The 19,727-nt window shown below is 42.7% G+C and overlaps 1 protein-coding gene across 2 annotated transcripts; it reads left to right on the forward strand.

Annotated features, from left to right (window-relative positions):
- The first annotated feature begins 438 nt into the window (after positions 1-438).
- On the forward strand, positions 439-2,595 carry LOC125724487 (protein S100-A1-like). 2 transcript variants are annotated; one of them, XM_049001213.1, is made up of 3 exons: positions 439-593; positions 1,952-2,112; positions 2,348-2,595. In XM_049001213.1, exons 2-3 carry the CDS (start codon positions 1,972-1,974, stop codon positions 2,516-2,518), a joined length of 312 nt encoding a protein of 103 aa, XP_048857170.1. In that variant the 5' UTR covers positions 439-593; positions 1,952-1,971; the 3' UTR covers positions 2,519-2,595. The 2 variants fall into 2 exon arrangements, with proteins under 2 accessions (XP_048857170.1, XP_048857171.1); XM_049001214.1 differs by having other exon boundaries at positions 462-593; positions 1,963-2,112.
- The last annotated feature ends 17,132 nt before the right edge of the window (positions 2,596-19,727 follow it).

Here is a 19,727-nt window from a genome sequence, read left to right on the forward strand (position 1 = left end):
CACTTCAGCTACATTCAATACCGACTGACGTAATCAGAGACATGGTTATCTGGCGCGTCCAGAGAGTGAATTGGTATACGCTCTACTTGAGTCTCCAGTACATGATCAAGCAGGTATTTTCACGCACGGTTATCCAGTTACAGCGAAGTCATTGTTCACCAGGTGCCCGGAGCAAATATAAACTAGTGTCTCAAAAGGTTTTACCTAAGCGCTCATCATTGCAGTTATATGAGAAACAAATAATCCTCTCTATGGCCGAAGCACAGAAACAAGTAAACAAGCAAATAGATGCGTCAAATAAAGCTAGACAGAGAACGGACTTTTTTGGGCTCTGAGCACAATTGTGTGGATGTCTTAGACTTTGTCTGAAGTTTATTTTAACTCTGAAGTCCTGGAGAACGACAGCCTAAGCACACAGTTAACACCCACCCTTGAGGTAGGCGTCGATGACATCAGCGGGGTCTTGCTCAACCCCCTTCCCTTACTCACTAAGCTGAGACAGGGCGGTGTCCGCCTATAAATACCCGCCCCTGGATGTTACAACTTTTGCGCAGTTCATCTCCTCTCTGCTGCAACGTTTCACCTTCTCTCTGGTAAGACAAGTATATTATGTATGCTATTATACTTCTCTGCTTTTTATTACGTTGCTTTTCAATTATATGTAGACACGCCATAGATGCTTAACTCAAACTTCAGCGATGCCGTTCTTGTCACAATAGGTGGATCTTGCTTTACCCATCCTGATTGTATTGTTACGTGGCGATAAGTAACTAATATGCCCTACGGTCCTCGTTTACGTGTGAAAGAAGAGGGGGAAAGGCCTATGGGCATTTTATTGAATTAAAATGAACACACTCAGGTGATGTCTGTTCATTTCAGATCGACCTGTGTGTCTCTACCTCTCATTCCGAAGTCGTCTTACCATTTTTAACACGTAGCATTGCAGTACTGTAGCTACATTTCTTACATTCAAGAACTGCTTCGTAGACGAATTTCTGGGATTGTTTTAAAGTTACTTTAATGACATGCCATGATAACAACATTAAAATGTAAATATGTGTGTTATTTTACTGGTGTATATCTTAACCAAGGCTGAGGTGAAAATCGCAAAAGTTATTTTTGATTGGTACCCTTTTAAAAAGTTCTTTAAAAAATCCCCCGCATGACGTCTTTCCACAGCGGCCGCCCCCTGTAACTCAGGGTGTGATCCAGGCTGATGCGTGCCTCTCGGTATATCTCCCCGTGTGCATTCCTGTGTGTTTCTTCGTGTCGAACAAAATAGTATATCATGTCATGGTATCATGTATCAATAGTATATCATGTCGCGTTAAGCGACCTGACAAGAAAAATTAAGAAAATGCTTATTGCACAGCAAAGATTTCTTTTAACATTAAAAACCAAAAGAAAAAATAAGTTAAGCATCCTTCCAAGTCCATTGCCTGTGTCTACAACCTTTCTGGCATAAATATCCATCCATCCATCCATCCATTTTCTATATCTGGTTGTCCTATGCAGTGTTGTGGGGGTCCTAACCCTATCCCAAGCCATCTCAAATCCAAAAACGTACTTGTGTTGTGGTTTATTCAATTCCAATTCAATTTATTTTTGTAAAGCACATTTTGACAATATTGCATTGTCTCAAAACACTTTCCATTGTCCCTGCCTGAAGCCCCCAGTGAGTCAGCCAGAGGAAATAATGGCAAGGAAAAAAACTCCCCAACATAAATATACCTGGGGAGGAACCATAAAGGGGGAAAATCCCCTCCTGGAAATGTCAGCAATAACTAAACCCTAATTTATAAAGTATTGAAAAATTTATGATTAAAAGTGAACAGACTGGTAATTTGCTGTAATGTTGTATTAGAGTATTAACAATGAGTTTGGTGATTATGGAATGGCGAGGGTCTCCCTGTCCCCAGGTGTTTTAGTGATCACTTGTCCTCTTTGACAGTTTTGCCACAGTCTGCAGCCATGCCGTCTGAACTGGAAGGGGCCATGCAGTCGCTCATCATGGTGTTCCACCGGTATGCCTCCAAGGAAGGGAACAGCACCACCCTGTCCAAGCGGGAGCTCAGGTCGCTTATGGAAAACGAGCTGGCAGGGTTCCTCAAGGTGAGTTCTCGCTTGGTCTTGGCCGGTTCTTGTCTTTGGCCAGACACCACGTGTTTTGAAATACTGCACTGGTCCTGTGACACTTCCCCTTGTGGTGACCCTGGGTCATTGCGATATGGAACCCAGGGGTCAGTGCAGTGCACTGGGGCCCAATTCCCACATCAGTCCACTGTTCAGCACGCCTGAAATGTCCTGCCAGCACTGAGTTGCTCTCTCAAACACTCTACCCCTCCAGTCCCAGAAAGACCCCGCTGCCGTGGACAAGATCATGAAGGACCTGGATGCCAATGGCGACGGGGAGGTGAACTTCGAGGAGTTTGTGTCGCTGGTGGTGGGGCTGTCCATCGCCTGTGAGCAGTGCTACCAGCTTCACCTGAAGAAGCAGCAACAGCAGAGCAAGCCCTGATGGGAAGCTGACTGGAGCGGGGGCACGCCTCTGTGTACAGAGTCCATTAAACACACTGGGACCCCCCAGCCTGGGAAGCTGTGTCTGCAGCTCATTCTGTGTGTAGCCGTTCTTTAGTCCATTATCACTGTTGGTAACTTGTATGGGTGATACTGCCCCTGGCAGTCACTGGGCATTTGGTTCCGAGTGTCCGAAATGGCTCGATGTAGTAGACCCTTGTTACTCTGACACATTGTTCATGAACGTGGGTGTGTGTATTTTACACAAGTGGGCGTGTGCTTATCCATAGGCCGGTCCCTGCTTTTTGTGTGGCTGTATCTGACTGGCAGTAATACCAGTAGTAGTAATTTCATCCCATGTGATGCTGTGAGCAAGTACCTCTGACCCTTTCAGATCCCCCTAGATCAGAGGTGTCAAACTCCAGCCCTGCACATTTGAGTTTCCGTTCAAATTCAGTACACCTTATTCAACTCCTTGTGCTAATTACCACACAGCTCTTGAGCTGAATCATTTGTTGTGGAACTGGAAAAGAACTAAGCTACACAGGGCTCTGGACCTCCAGGAATGGAGTTTGATACCCCTGCCCTAGATGGTCTACTAGTCTTTTAACTGAAGCTCATTCAGTGTAAACACTTTTCCAGATTTATAGCTTGAATATGTGACTTAAAAGCATATGGAGCGCAGTAGGGGGATTTTTTTCAGAGAGAATCAGTGATGGGGGAGAAAGTGGAGAAACAGCATCGTCCATGCAGCAAGTGCAGCGTAAATTAGCAGCCTGCTGCATGCAGCTCTATCTAACTTTATTGGGCTGCCACACAACCAAGAAGTTAAGCTAGAAGGAATGCTTGTAGGAGCACATGAAGCATAATCTCATAATCATAGGGTGTTATGCTGGGGTGTGCCTGTGATCAGAGGATTTCTGGTCCCATGGCTGACAGAGTAATGTCACCATTAGGCTCTTTCTGGCCCTTAACTCAAATTTCTCCATGGATACTGTCTCAATCTGCCCTCTGATCCTCACCTGTAAATCCATCCATTACCATAACTGCTTAATGCCAACTGGGGGTCACCTGGAGCCTATTCTAGGAACAAGGGGCACAGGTGGGAACCAACCCTGGGCAGATGCCAACACACCGCAGGGCATACGCGCGCGCACACACACCCACACACTCACTCACACACACACAAGACCAATTCAGAGTCGGCAACCAACCTGCCCTGCACACTTATGGACTGTGGGAGGTAACTGGAGCCCCCGGCGGAAACCCATGCAAACACAGAGAGAGTATGCGCACCACACAGAGAACAGGGTTACGCCCGACCCTGGGATTGAACCCAGGATGTTCCTGCTGTGAGGCAGCAGCGCCACCGTGCCACCCACCTGTAAATCCCTAAGAACAAAAGCATTTGCTAAATATGTAAATGTAAACCATTGGGTTAATTAGTGTTTAAGGCTTTTCAAACCATTCCATTGGAGATATCCATAGCAATTTGGCTGGCAGACCTGCGGAATGAGTCCCACGTGAACCATATTCTGCTGTACGACCTTCACAGGACGTTCCGCTATTCACCCATATTTGTGTGTGCATTTAAAACGGAAACAATGCACCAAGGACTGTGATGCCGCAGAAGGCGGCGCAGGGCAGGCTGGTGGCAAAGCAGAACTGCTCAAGGAAAAGCTGAAGGCTAATATCCTAATAATCAAGATTTATTAATGGTCTCTGCTCATTTAAATATCCAGCAGTAAAACTGGGAATGGAAAAACTGGCTAAAAGGAACTGCTGTTTTGCTTGCTCTGAATCAATCCACCCACAATGGAAAATGACAAAACACTGTCACGGGTAACCTTACATCAAGCATTGCTAAGGCAGTTAGCAATTTCACCTAATTATCTACTAGTAATTTTGATACACAGACTTGTTCTAAAGTATGCAGGCTTGCTGCCATGTCCGGTGGTAAGATGACACTCTCTAGCCTAGGGGTCACCAACATGGTGCCCACAAGGACCACATCAGTCGCCCATGGAAAACTCACCAGTGACCGGCGTCTAAAATGTAATTTTATCCTGTTACTATTCTTCTTTAACCACATTTGCATTTATAAAGATTGGTAAATGACAATATTAAAAAAAAGCATTTAAAACATGTTTATTATACATGAAGTTTAGATATGTTTAGGAGTGTGTTTCAAACTGGTAGCCCTTCATATGGCTCAGTACCCGTGAAGTAGCTCTCAGTTTCAGAAAGTTGATGTTCCCTGCTCTAAGTAGTTTTTAGCTGCACAACCTACAAATGAGAGGAAAGTAAGAACTAGGGCTGAATGTGCAGAATAATACCACTGCACAGATTAGTACCACTGGGGGGGTCAGATACAGGAAGGCCAGCAGGGCGGACAGCACAAGGCCGGTTATGGCTCTAGGAGTCATTTGCTAGATCCATAACAGCTACTAGCCAGCAACACAGATTGGCACTATTTGGCTAAAAATGCCACTGGAAGTCTGTGGGTGTGGCAGAGCTATGGGCCTGATCTGTAGTTACTTGTTCGCTTCCTGCTAGTGATGGGTACGGTCCAGAGAAATTGCTCAAATTCCATTAGACTGAGTTAAGTTCTGGCCGATTGGCTGTAATTAAATTGATCCTTGTTTCCACCCACTATAGAAATCCATAGAATTTCATCTCTTTCCAGGACAATGACTACAAATAGTTTTGTTCAGTACACAGACTTTGGAGGAAAAGTTAAATTCATACATTGGTCATGTAATAAATAATACTTTCCAAGAATAACCCATTTTGCATAAATACTTTGCAGCAAAATTTCTGCCTGCTTATTTGTTTTGGCTGCCTTCCAACAGGGAGTGTTGCATTTAGTTCTGAGAGAAGGGAAGTGAAGCTGAATCATTCTGTAAAAGTGGAGAAAACGGCACCACATGCTTCCGCGTGGGTCTCCAGGCAACCCCACTGTGTTGTTGGTTTCCAGAAAACACAACGGTTGGTAGATTATCGCGGGCAGAGCCAGGCAGAATAAGGCCTTGCGTAAACATCATCTTTGGCTCTCACTGTCATGAAACAGAATTTCCTTGTCTTGTAATATTTAACTTGCATTGCATTGCAGGAGTTTCTAAATGTATAAGTTGAGTTAAAAAATAACATTTGACTTGCTAAGAGGAATGTAGAAAGGAAGATTGCATTGGAGGCTAAGGGTGACATTAGAAGTTTCTTCCAATACTTTAACTCCAAAAGAACTCTAAAAGCTGAAATCACTAATTTGTAGGATAGTAAGTGCCTTATAATTGAAAATGAAATTGATATAGTAAATGAGTTTAATGATTATTTTACATGAGTGTTCACAGTAGAAAACACGAGTAATTTACCACCATTTAGTACAAATACAGTGTCCTCTATGACCAATATATGTATAACTGAGGCTGATGTGGTACCAAGCCTAGCTGAGCTCAAAATAAATAAATCGCAGGGCCCCGATGGCATCTTACCTATAGTTCTAAAAGAGATGAGGGATATTATTAGCCAACCTTTACTATTCCAGAAATCCTTATCTGCTGGTGTGGTACCTCCTGATTGGAAGCATGCTAATATAACGCCCATATTCAAAAAAGGGGATAGAAGTAATCCAGCAAACTGTCACTGGATGACTCATGTCAGGAGCCTAGAAACTCACTGACTTTTTATACACACCCACTAATTACAAGCAAACAGATGAGGATGGTTACCTTTAGTAGTCATTTACACCTGTGTGTGTCAACCTGTGTCTATGTTATCATGCCAAAATTTCCAGGGTATGTAAACTTTTGATCGGGGTCATTTGGATCTTTTCTGTTGTCATTATGATGTAAAAAAGGCAAACACAATTGTTTGATAATAAATGGCTCCATCCAACCACTAACCACGAGTGACAGAGAGGTTATTGTGTTATCATTCATATTCTCTGAAAAATGGCCAAAACATCACAAATTCTGCCAGGGTATGTAAACTTTTGAGCACAACTGTACAATAAACTGGTTAAATTTGCAGATGGCACAGCAGTAATGGAGAAAAACAACACATACTTTAAGTGCAATGAAAGGAATAAAAACAAATAGCTGATTTTTAATGTGTTTGAAAAGTTCAGTCAGGAACTGGACAAGATGTAGAAATAAGCACACCCCAGTTGGTTTTCACTTGTCCAATATTTTTTTATGATTTTGAGCGGGGATGCTTCAGTTTTTTTTTTAATTCAAGTTCAAGTTCTGTTGGTGAAGTTGTGGCTCTGAGGCTAGAGTTCTGCGTTGGCCATCGGAAAGTTACTGGTTCAAATCCTTTGAGTGTCTGGAGTGATTCTACTCCATTAGGCCCATAACCTGCAATTGCTTTGTCCTGGGTATGACATTAATCTACATCCAGCCCTATTAGGACGTCCTCCAACTTACAGGGAATAATTTGGGAGTTGGTGGCAGGATTGGCACTCCAGCCACTGGAAAACTGACAGTGGTCCATTCGGACTAGTGTGGTGCTGAGGTATTGCCTGCCACACTCAGGTTCTCATCCCTGTGATGGGTGTGGCAATGCACTGTAATCAGTGCATGCTCCTTACCTCTATGCACTGGAGTTCTTTCTTATAATATTAATAAAAAACATGTCATATAGATGTATGAGTATTTAGTTTGAGACTATTTTTTTTTTTAATTTATGTTTTATTTAATGATAAATAAAGTTCACATGATGCTGTTTTAGAATTAGAGCGGTGCAGTTAAATCCGTGTCCCTATAGATTGTATAGCCAAACCTCATGCCAAGCCATAATAACAGCATTACATATGTTCACTTCAGGAATCTGTAGAAGATAGAGGTAGACTTGTGTGATTAGGTTTATATTACATTGTGGGGACCAAATGTTCCCCACAATGCAATAGAAACCTGGTATTTTGACATTGTGGGGGTCATTTTTCATTGTATTTAGTTGACATTTTTTGCTACAGAATGTGCCCTATCATTCAAAGTTGTTTTTAATGGAGTCTGACGATCACCAGATAATCCCATGGCATTCAGGCTTATTTGTCAGCCACTGCAGTTCTTTCAAAACAGCTGGATTTCCGGGGAGTTTAATCAGGCCTAGACTAAACTAAAGCAGCTACATCCTTTCATTCACTATTCAAGCCTGTCTGTAGTCATACATCAGCAGTAACTTTTCTGGGGCCTAACAGAAGCTTAAACCATGGATTAGCATGACATTTGCAATAGCTCACAAACACTTCCAGAAGGGAAGCTTACTCACCATGCACAGTGTACACTGTAAATCTAAAATTACTTATTAATTTTAATGGTAATTCATAATCAGTGTTCATAATGCTCCTCTTGCCATGGCATTGAAGCACATCAATTGTTAACGGCAATTTAAGCTTTTACATTGATTAATTTCAGTCTTAAGCAAGAGTACAAAAAAAGAAAATGCTGGGGCTTAAGGATTTGTGAGGTAAAGTGCTGCAGTTTTCGGTCAGCAAATAAATCAAGGCTGAGATTGTGGAATGTAGAGAATGAGGAAGCGCTCAGGGTCTTGGCCAGCAATGCAGTGAACATCCCATAGATGTCTCCCCAGCCTGCAATAGGCAGAGTCAGTGTTTCAGCAGAATGTGCTTAGGAGGGTGGGCTGTTGAAGCAGGAGGGACTGCCTTGGACCCAAAGGATGCTGAATGGGTTTGTGTGATGGAACCACTGTCCGAAGGTACTTCTTTGAACTGAGGAATTCGGAGTGTGAGCTACAACTAGCAGCCAATAGTAGGATGTGATTTATGTATTTAGAAAGTATGAAAACAAATCAGTTTGTGTGTCATGGTGATCTGGTTACTGAAAATGGAACAGAACCAGGGGCCAGTAGCCCAAGTAACAGGTGACCAGAATCAGCATCAATTCTCTGCCTGTTGTAACGGAAGAATCTGCACCTCTAAGAGTCTTTGATAATCAGGGTCTCAATTTCAGCTATATGGTGGGGGGGACTGAGTAGCCCCCTACTAGATAGGCTGAACTTTGCAGATACAGTGTGATTCCCATGACAGAAGCTATGGCAAGAATCACACTGATGTGAGAAGAGGAACCAATATCTGGGTGGGTAGGTGGGTGCATATGAGATTCAGCAGACTTTAAGCACACAAGCTGAGAACCACTGATTAAACTATAGCACTAACACAGGATCAGTGCCTTTGCTGAGCAGCCTCGCCAGGTTGGAAATTCCCCCCGTTAGTTGCTTCCACATTGTCCGGATTGTCCTGCTCATGTCCAGCTTCATGTTTATGCAAATACAATGTGGGGGTGATGGCTGGAAATGAGAGGAGATGTGCTGTGTGTGTAATTATGTCTGTGGAATTTTATGTAAAGGGTTTATTTGTAGGATCCATGAGATTAATTTTACACCTCAACCTCATTATTTCCCTTTTCTTATCTGCCTGCCTCTTGTCACTCTTAATGTCAGCTTAGATCACGTTGGCATAAAGACAATGGAAAAGTTGAATAGGAGGGAAAACGGTCACCGATAAAGGAAAAACAGGAGGAAATAAAGTTGTGATTTTCCTGCAAGGTTGTCTCCCCAGTGCCTGAATAGGGTTATTTAAGTCCAGGAGGAGAAACAATTCCATGTAGATTTAAACAGCTTCTTAACCACCTTGAAAAAAATCTGAAACAACAATCTAGTCCTATAGCTTTCATCTCTAAGGCTGTGCATGTGCATAACTGTAAACCTGCCAAGTTTCAACCTGGGTTAAGCTTTCTGTCTATCTTAAAGATCCATTGTCATGTCTGTGAGTGCATGTATATGACTATGTGTGGAAACAAGTGGAAATATATTTAGAGTGTTAGTCAAAAAAGTCACAAATGTCAATCTTAAATGATAATAGGGGTGATGGTTCCATTCAACATTTACACAGATTTGGGGAAGCTATAATAGACCCTTGATAAGATGCCTGGTGCCCCCTAGTGGCAGTACAACATAGCTGGAATGCAATAAATCCTCCCCTGCGTCAGATCCAAGCACTGGATACTCAGGACTGAGATATAAAGTGTAGTATGTTACACACCTTACTGGGCTGATGGTTGTCTGAACATTAAACAGAAATGATACCTAGAATGGGGGTTATGAGGGTAAGAGGAAAGGAATGAAGCAAATGAAGAGGGAGGTGCTGTGAGGTACAGTGAATGGCAGGAAACGTGAGTCATGTGATCACAAGGTCAGCGGTTAGGAGTGGCTGCTTCCATAAGTATGAGTTATATTGGGCAAAAGCCTCCAGAATCCACATTTTCATTGGTTTCATTTTTATTCCTAAACATGATGACTTCTAATTGTGAAAAAAAATCATTTTTGGCAGAACACACAAAAAATACAAAAAGCCACTTAATATAAGGAAGATCTGATTGTGTGTATATATTATAAAATAATACCTTTTTGTGTTGATCAATAACAGCAAATAGAGTCTGTGTGTAAATCAATTTACTTAAAAGACCAGTAGCCAGGGTTAGGGCCGCAATCCTCACAGTTAACAGCAGAGGGCACCAATCTGTAATATTTAGAGAACAGTACCTGTGAAAGATGCTCCTGCCTGTGCCAGTGAAACCTCTCCATAAGTCCCATTTATCACAAGGTGACATCCAGCTGAGCTCAGTGTGTGCTGTTTCCAGTGTTGGGGAAGCAACTCAAAAAAGGTCAGTCCATTACTGATTACCAATTACTTGTCTCAATTTGTCATCTGATTACTTAACTGCTTACTTTCAGAAAAAAAGTAATCACTTTATTATTTACCTTTTACGTTATTTTCTAAAACCTCTATGAATCCACAAATGGCCAGGCATGTGTGAAGGGAGAGCAGAATGCAAATTTAAGTGGTTTATCGAATGATACTCAAGGTAGACTCAGACAATTGAGAGGAGAGGGGGATTCAAACACAATAGCACCTACACCGATAACTCCTTGACTCCCCAGTCAGGACCTAAACCTTTCCAAAAACCGGGTAAAACACAGACTTATTAGTGGAATGCTCTGTCTGTTGATTTATGGGTGATCTGTTGTCACAGTACTGTAACTCCGACGGGGATCAACATATCCCGGCATGCTTGCGGGCAGTTGTAAATAGCCCCTTCTTGTCCTGTTGTTAATAGTTGTATTTCCCGATTGTTTGCCCATGTTTTATGCGAACCCTGTCCTTAACTTTGTATAAACCCCCCACCGTGTGTGTACCTTAGAGTCCGGCTTCTGACCTCCTTGTGTTTCCACTTTTCTGTTCAGTTGAAGTGTTTATAAAGTGTCTGCGTTAGTTTTGTTAAGGACTCATAAAAGAGCTTGGTTCCTCTTCTCAAAGACGTCTCTTACTTATTCACCATCAACGCGATACCTAAGTCTGCCTGCCGCTTCAATGCTAAATCATGTGCTAATATTTTATTTTTCAGTATGGGTCAAATACGTATACGAGATGGATGCCAAAAAAACTCTCTTCGTGCAAGCATATTACATACAAATGAATCCACACACAATACCAGTGAAAAGTTTGAACATGTCTATCCACAGAAAGGTTTATTTGCACTATTCTCCACATATATTCTCTACATATTAGAATAATTATAAAGACAGCAAAACTATTAAATAACATATATCAAATTATGTTCTGATCAAAAAAAAAGTTAAACAAAAAAAATTGTTGTGGGGGGTAGCTCTGTGGGTTGGGACTCAGAAGTTTGCCGGTTCAAATCCCTGGGTCAGTAGAGTGATCCCACCATTGGGCATTTGAGCAGTGTCCTTCACCCGTACTGTTCCTGGGATGCTTTTCCAGATGTCCTGAAGGAGGTCCCACATACAGTACTGTGAAAAAGTCTTAGGCTGTCAAAAGACATGTTTAAGGCTATTTATCTGGGTAGTAAGTGCACTTGCTCAGAACAAAAAACACAATTTAACATTACTACATGTGCATATTAATAGTAACGCAATAAAAACTAGTAATAATTTCTCCTGTTCTCCCAAAAGTCACTGATTTCTTTCTGGATGACTAGATGAACACCACTTCCCAAACCTCTCCTCAGGGGCACCTCAGCCATTTCATACATTTATTAATTTTCACCACCAGCTCACTCAATTAATTAACGAATTCATTAGTTTTAAAAAGTCAGTGAGATACTGATTAGCTGTACAAGGTGTGCTTGTCATCTCATCAAAAAATATATGCTTGTATGGATGGTTGCTGCAAAAATACTGTTTTTGACACACATAATGTCATAGTTTTATGCCAACATGAAGATCATTTAAACATTATTTTCTTTAAATGCCTAAAACTGATTGGCCACTTTTCCTTCACTCTCTGGTCAGACTTCTCCAAAGCTTTTTCTATTGAGTTTAGGTCAGGTGGTCTGGTCATGTGATGCGACACTATCACATCTGTCATACGAGGAAAGGTTACTTGAGCTAAATCTGTTCAGTCTCAAGCAAAGGAGACTGAGGGGGGACATGATCCAGGTATATAAGATTCTAACAGGTTTGGATGCTGTTCAACCAAATAGTTACTTCAGCATTAGTTCAAATACACGAACTCGTGGCCATAGGTGGAAATTAGCGGGAGAACATTTCAAACTGGATTTAAGGAAGCACTTCTTTACACAGCGCGTAGTCAGAGTATGGAATAGTCTTCCTGATAACGTAGTGCAAGCTGAATCCTTGGGTTCCTTTAAATCAGAGCTAGATAAGATTTTAACAACTCTGAGCTATTAGTTAAGTTCTCCCCAAGCGAGCTTGATGGGCCGAATGGACTCCTCTCGTTTGTATAGTTCTTATGTTCTTATGTTCTTATCACTCTCCTTTGTAGGCAGCTTGGTATGTCCAATTTTTGACTGGTGCTGTATGTAAACATAGTTACTAAATATACATAATATACACTATATGGACAAAAGTACTGAGACACGCCTCTTAGTCATTGAATTCAGGTGTTTTAATAAGACCTATTGCCACAGGTTTAAAAAATCAAGCACCTAGCCATGCAGTCAGGTTTACAAACATCTGTGGAAGAATGGGTCATGCTGAAGAACTCAGTGAATTCAAGCGAGGATTTCTTGTAGGATGCCACCTTTACAAGGAGTTCATGAAGCTCATGGTATTACTGCAAAGTGGAAGCATTTAGGAATAACATAAACTCTGTTCTGTGAACTCAACAACTGAGTTCCAAACTTCCTCAGGTATTAACCTCAGTACAAAAACTGTGCTGGGAGCTTCATAGAATGGGCTTCCATGGCCGAGCTGCTGCATGCAAGCCTCACTTCACAAAACACAATGCCAAACATCAGATGGAGTGGTGTAAAACACACCGCCACTGGACTCTGGAGCAGTGGAGACGTGTTCTGTGGAATGGAAACTCACATTTCTCTGTCTGGCAGTCTGATGGACTAGCAGGGGTTTGGGGGAAGCCAGGAGAATGCTACCTACCTAACAGCACCAATTGTAAAGTTTGTTGGAGGAGGGATAATGATATAGAGTTGTTTTGCAGGGGTTGGGCTAGACTTGGGCTTGGGCTTAAGAATACCAAGAAGTTTTTGGACAATGCCTTGCTTCCAACTTTGTGGAAGCAATTTGGGGAAGGTCCTTTTCTGTGCTACTGTAGCATGACTGTGTCCCAGTGCACAAAGCAAGGTCCATAAAGACATGGTTGGGTGAGTTTTGTGTGGAAGAACTTGACTGGCCCACACAGAACCCAGATCTCAGCGCCATCAAACACCTTTGTGATGAACTAGAACAGAGATTGTGAATCAGGCCTTCAAAGTCCAACATCAGTGCCTGACCTCACAAATGCTCTTCTGGATGAATGGGAAAAAATTATCCCAAATTCCCAAAATCTAGTGAAAAGCCTTTTCAGAAGAGTGACAGCTGCTATAGCAGCAAAGGAACTCCATATTGATGCCTATGGATTTAGAATAGAATGTCATAAAAGTTTCTGTAGATGTAATATAATGGCCCGGTGCCCCAATACTTTTGATCATATAGTGTACTTACAAATATAAGTATTAATATGCATATACACATAAACATATATCATGCAAGTTTAGAAGGGTGTACTTGGGAGTGTTCATGTTAGCTGAGCCATGTGTGGGAGTTCAGCATATGCACAGCGTGAGGGAAGAAGCTGTTTGCCAGCCAGGAATTCTGGCAGCAGGTACTGCTATAGCATGTCCCAGATAGCAGGTGAGCAAAGACATTGTGAATGGGGGGCATGATGTCCATGGCGATCCGCTGTGCTCTCTCCAGATGTCCCCTTTTGCAAGTGTCATGGATCTCTGAGAACGCTGTTCTGATGATGTAGTCTGAGGTTTTTATCACTCACTGTATAGTCTTGCCGTTGCCTGCTGTGCAGCTGCATGCCAGGCTGTCATGCTCTCTCAGGCTGCTCTCTCTTACTGCTTTCTAGAGTTTTGCCTGCATATGTTGTCGGCGCTTGGCTCTCTTTAGTTCCCTTAAGAAATACGAACATTGCTGGAATATTGAGTCTTGGACCAGTGATATACTGAAGATCTCAGTTAGTTGGTTTGCACACGATCACAGAATTCAGGCATCGATATTTTCAGGACTAGGAGCTTTTGGCTCTTTTCAGTGTGTTTCCGGCAATACCATTTGACTCCTTGTCACCTGATTGGAAGGCTTGTACCTCCCCATTCATCCATGGACTCTAGTTGAGAATGCTTTATTTTCTTGTGGCTACATTGTCCCCACATTCGCTGATATATGCAGTTACTGCAACCCTAACCCTAACCCTAACCCTTCTGGGCTGGCTTTATCCGTTTGATGAGTTAGGTAGGGGCTGGCAACAATAGTAGTGTGATATGGTCTCATAGTTTGAAATAGGGTATCGTAGATCTCTGTAGCCATCTTTGATATTAATATATACCTAGTCCAGAGTATTGTTGCTTCTTGTGGGGCATGAAACGTGTTGCTAGAACTTTAGGAAGACTGGTCTAAGGTTGACATGATTAAAATAATTAGCTTCAATAAAAATGCCATCTGGTTGTGAGGTCATCTGTTTGCTGATAGATTTGTGTAGTTCCTGTACCGCATTGTTACCATTAGCATCAGGAGGTATATAAACTGGTTATTACACTGGTGTATTCTCATAACAGATAAAATGTATGGCACTTTATAGTGAGTACTTCCACATCAGGTGTGCATTTAATGTCAGCAATGGTTGCGTTTGTACACTAGGCGTTATTGACATAAACAGAGTCTTTCCTTAGTTTCTTACTGAAGTTGCTTTTCCTGTCTTTGCAGAACATTGTCTGTCCGTCTAGCTGTATGGCACTGTCCGCAATGTTTTGGCAGTTCCAGGTCTCAGTAAAGATAAAGGCACAGCAGTGAATTTTACAGTGAGGGGTAGATGGATCTCCTGAAAAGGAGCATTGCCTCACTTCTGAGGTGGCTTGGTACAGTGAGGTTGGCTGATAGCGTCTGGGGCTTTTGGGCCTTTACTGTGGATATTGTTCACATTAATTGCATTTAACTCAGGTGGATTTAGTGTAATTACCCCACTATTACAAATGTGGGGCATGATGCAGGCAGGGAAAAGAAGGTGGACGATTCATTTAGCAGCTCCAAGAAAACAGGGGTTTATTAACAAAAACAGAATGCACAAAATAAAAGGAACCACATGGGGACAAAACTAAACAAAAAAAAGGAAAAAAAAACTTGCATACCAAGGGAACCAGACAACACCAGGAAGAGAACTAGGAGACACCAGCAGAGTGACACACAGAAACATGGGCAATGACAGACTGAGGAGCAGGACAATGGCAGGCACTTAAATACACAAAAACAACTGGGTTAACAAGGGAGCAGGCATAGAATGTTACCAAACACCCAATCAACAGAGACACTATGCAACAGGCAAGCAACAGGTGAAACAAATTAACATACAGCCAAAACAATGGGGAACTAAAAAAAGCTTAATAGGGAAACAAAGAAGTAACAAACACTAGGGAAAACAGAAAACTAGTAATTAAACTAGTAACAAATGTGCAAACACCAGGCGAGCGAGGGTATTGCCATGGCCAGAGAGACAGGGAGAACAGAACCAGAACAAAAGCACAGACCTGGAGTAGAGAAGGAGAGAGATAGAGAAGGAAAAAAATAGCGGGAACCATGGCTCTGAACAGAAAGAGCCAGAAGGTGGAACAAGGGAGTGAGGACTGACAGGGAGAACAGGAGGAGCTGGAATAGGGCCACCAGATAAGGGAACAAAACTTGGAGTTATAGATTATGTGGGTGTGGTCAGCCAGAGGATTGTGCTTGGGTAGGTAGAGATTCTGCTGGAGGATGAGACCATGTTTCTGCCAATACCCCAAGGAAGCAGAGTTTATTCCTGCTGCTGAGTTTACACAGCAGCTGCTTAGTGTTTGATAATAACTCTTCATTGTGAAGATAAATGATGCACAGACTGCTGGTGACTCTACAAAAACCAGCACTGCATTCGTAAGTTTACTGAAGCGAGAATTTGCTTAATTTGCACCCATACGGCCTAATACATGACTCAAAAGTTATGGTAAATCTCAGGGCCACATACACATATACGCAGACTCTAGTCCAGCAAGCATGGATGGACATGTTGGGACACTCTAATGCTGAGAAATGTCACTGCTTAACTACGGTTTGCTCTTGGGTCACATCTGAGAACATGCAATCACTTTATTAATTTGGCAGAAGCTTTTGTCAAAAGCGACATACATGTGAGGAGTCGAGCAGTGATATAATTCTCCCTGTGGGATTGGAACCTATGACCTTCTGTGATAAACTATGATAGCCCTGCTGAGCTATACACCACCCTCCTCACTGTTTAGCTTTTTATGTGCCCTCTCTATAGTGGGCATATGGACAAGATACATGAAACTAGCTTCCCCACAAACCAGCAAAACATGGAAATGCATACAGAAAACTAACGCAATATTTGTCTGTGAGCTTGTACGTTACTGCGTGAATTGTAAGCCTCTAACCAGTTTGTGCCATGCTGCTGAGGGAAACCTTCTGTTATCAATTTTACTTTTAGACCTTGATTTTTCTTGTCAGCAACAGAAAATGCTGACTCAGGTTCTCTGAAACGATTGAGAGCTCCTCTCTCTGGGCAGGACTCAATTGAAGGATGACATTGAGCACTACTGTGCATATCTAGCTGTGTGTGTTTCAACTTGCTTCATGGACAGTATTATTAAAAATTGCATAATTTAAAATCCAGAATGACAGAGAAAGGAAAATGAAAGCCATGTGATAAGTGAAAATTGTTAGCATGTCATAACTAAATGTTTGTTTGTTTATTATGCGTAGCAGATTTCTGCCCAGAACCTCCCAGTAGGGTGTGCTATTCAATCCTGGGTTTATGCCAGTGGCTCCCATAGACTGGCATGTCCCATTCTTCACGGTTGTGCATAAGCAATTTTTTTTATATCACTCCAAAGAAAATCTATGAACAGCTGTGCTTGCAGGAAGGGCAATGGCAATTTTGTATAATTTGAACAGTTCATGGCAGACTTCACTTAATGGCCCCAGGGATGTAATGAGCTCCAACTGGTTGGACTCTCCGTTCCAGCTGCCTTCTTTCTGTCCAAACACCATTTGGCTTGATAAATAAAGTCTGTGCTTAAAATCATCCTGGTTTCCACTGTAAGTGCTTCGGAACGAAAACAGATGAACCTCTTCCAAAATGCTTTTGCCTTTATGAAAACCATCACCGTACTGATCACTGTTTCACTGACTAATAGCAGATGTGAAGGCAGATCCATGAAGAACAGAGCTGTTTTTTGGCTGCCTTTGTCTCCTCAGAAAATGCTTCCTCTCCATTGTGTGGGAAGGTGTAATGTGATGCATCAGTTAGACCAGCAGCTCTTGCAGTGGAGCATTTCAGAGATACACTCTGTGCCACCAAGGGCTTTGCAAAATGCCACCAGTAGGCCGATAAAGATCAAGTCAATTTAGCTAATTAAGCCTTCTCTCTGCTGCTCTTGTGATTAATCTCATTTAGCAGGCAGCCTGCCCATTAGCTAACGGCATGCATAGGACCTACAAGCCCACCCAGTGTCTGTCAGGTCAGCTAGCTTGCAGGACTGATCCTTCACCAACTCTTTTTGTACCTCCTGCTATTTCTGGTGACCTTGGAGCACAGCCAGGAGGTGTATAATCTCTGAAGCAAAGAAAAGCTGTTGCCCATTACTAATGGAGTTTTTCCCCTGGCATATCGAAACCAGGCCTACCCAGACACTAGTTATGATGTGGTTCCAGCTCGTTTGATTGTCCACTGCAGAAGGGTCAGTAAAGGCATTGCCATTTTGGAGAATGACAGTGGCATAAAACCAAAGAGACACTTGTATACAGTCACACGATGTATCGTGATTTACTATGTGCTTATTTCCACTAGCACATTTGTGAGAATGGCCGTGTTATGTTAGCATCAAATGCTAGTGGAATTAGCATTAGCTTGTGTAAATTTGCATTACAAATTCATTTCATTCAGCCATTCTCTAGTGCTTTTTAAGCAAGAGGCTGGAAATTTTCAAGTTCCAAGTTATCGGGAATACATCAATACATTAAGATGTGTCAGATCAAGTCAAATTGGGGAGCATGCAGTCCAGCGGTCCAGTCCCACCCTCCAGAAATGGCCATCCATCTGCTGCAGCCTGGTCCAGCCGCCTCAGTAATGAGGATCCTGCAAGCCAGATCACCCTCAGGGAAATGCGCCACATGGCCATAGTGCCGTAACTGACACTCCCTCACAATGCAGGTAATGTGCCTCATTCGGGGCTCCTCTAGCAACCGCAAATTCTACAGAAAGTCAAACCAGTGGCATCCAAGGATACTCCGAAGTGACACAGTACTGAGGGTTTCCAGTCGTCATCTCAGCTCGCTGGATAGCGTCCAAGGCTCACAGCCATACAGCAAGACATGCAAAGATATTGGGACCGTCACACACCCCTTTCCAGTGACCTCATGACCGCCTATGCTCTTCCAGTCCGTCTGCTGACTTCATAGGAAGAATCACTAGAGACATGAATGTCGTGCCGAAGCAGGTAAATCACTCGACAAGGTCGACGTTCTCCCCGTACACAGACACACTACTGATGGCTGTGCCTAAGAAGTCATTAAATGCCTGGATCTTGGTCTTTATCCCAGATACAGCACAATCCCAGGCACTCAGACTCCTCGCTCAGTCTCTCGAGAGCCCCGATCAGAGCCTCCATTGACTCCGCTAAGATCATGGCATCTTCGGCAAAGTCAAGATCAGTAAATCTTTCTTCACTAATGGAGTCCCCACAGCCACCGAACCCCATGACCCTGCCCAACACCCAGTCCATACAAGCATTGAACAGAGTAAGAGAAAGGACACACCCCTGGTGAACCCCAGAATCAACTGGGAAGAACGCAAACATGAGATGTGTGATACTACTGATAATGATTAATACATAGAATATCCCCTTTTTTCTTCATATTTATGCAAATCGACACAAATCATCAGTATCTCCATGCATTTTGACCAGTTAGATAGTGGTGACACAACCAACTCGGTTTAGACATGATTTTGGCCTTGCTAGTAAGCAGAGCCATGTCAGTGTGAGCATGGATTGGGTACGGCTCATATAGTTTACAATGAAAAACCGTCTCTTCACGGTATGGCTCAGGTATGGCTTGGTTCTGGGTGGCAGTGGAAAAGTCCTTAAGTTTAGGAACCGTTTATTGCAGTATGTCATGGGCTAGCCAACAAGGCATGAACTAAATTGTAGCAGTTTCGATTAGAAAAGTATATACAAATACACAGACTGCACCCTCCCACAAAAGAAACCACTTTACCCCATTGCTCTCCCAGGCCTCCCAAACATACAAGCCCCAAAACTAAAAGCAACCAACAGCATTCAAACATGCCTATTCTCACAGAATTGACTGGACACAAGACATGGAAGCCACCTTAATGTCGAACATTGAATCGCCACTCGACAATTCAGGGAATCATTATGCAATACCCCTAATAACATGCATTTTCTATATTTGATTCAGGATCACGAGGGGTCTGGAGTCTATGGGAGCAACCTAGGATGGGGTGACAACCTGTTGCAGAGCACACTCACATGTGCACACCTACAGGCAAATTTGGTAACTAGAATTAACCTCAACATGTTTTTGGACTGTGAGGGGAGAACTGGGATACCTGAAGGAATCCCCATGATGGAGCAGGG

The sequence above is a fragment of the Brienomyrus brachyistius genome, unplaced genomic scaffold, assembly GCF_023856365.1.
Source record: "Brienomyrus brachyistius isolate T26 unplaced genomic scaffold, BBRACH_0.4 scaffold56, whole genome shotgun sequence".
In the NCBI taxonomy this organism is placed as follows: domain Eukaryota; kingdom Metazoa; phylum Chordata; class Actinopteri; order Osteoglossiformes; family Mormyridae; genus Brienomyrus; species Brienomyrus brachyistius.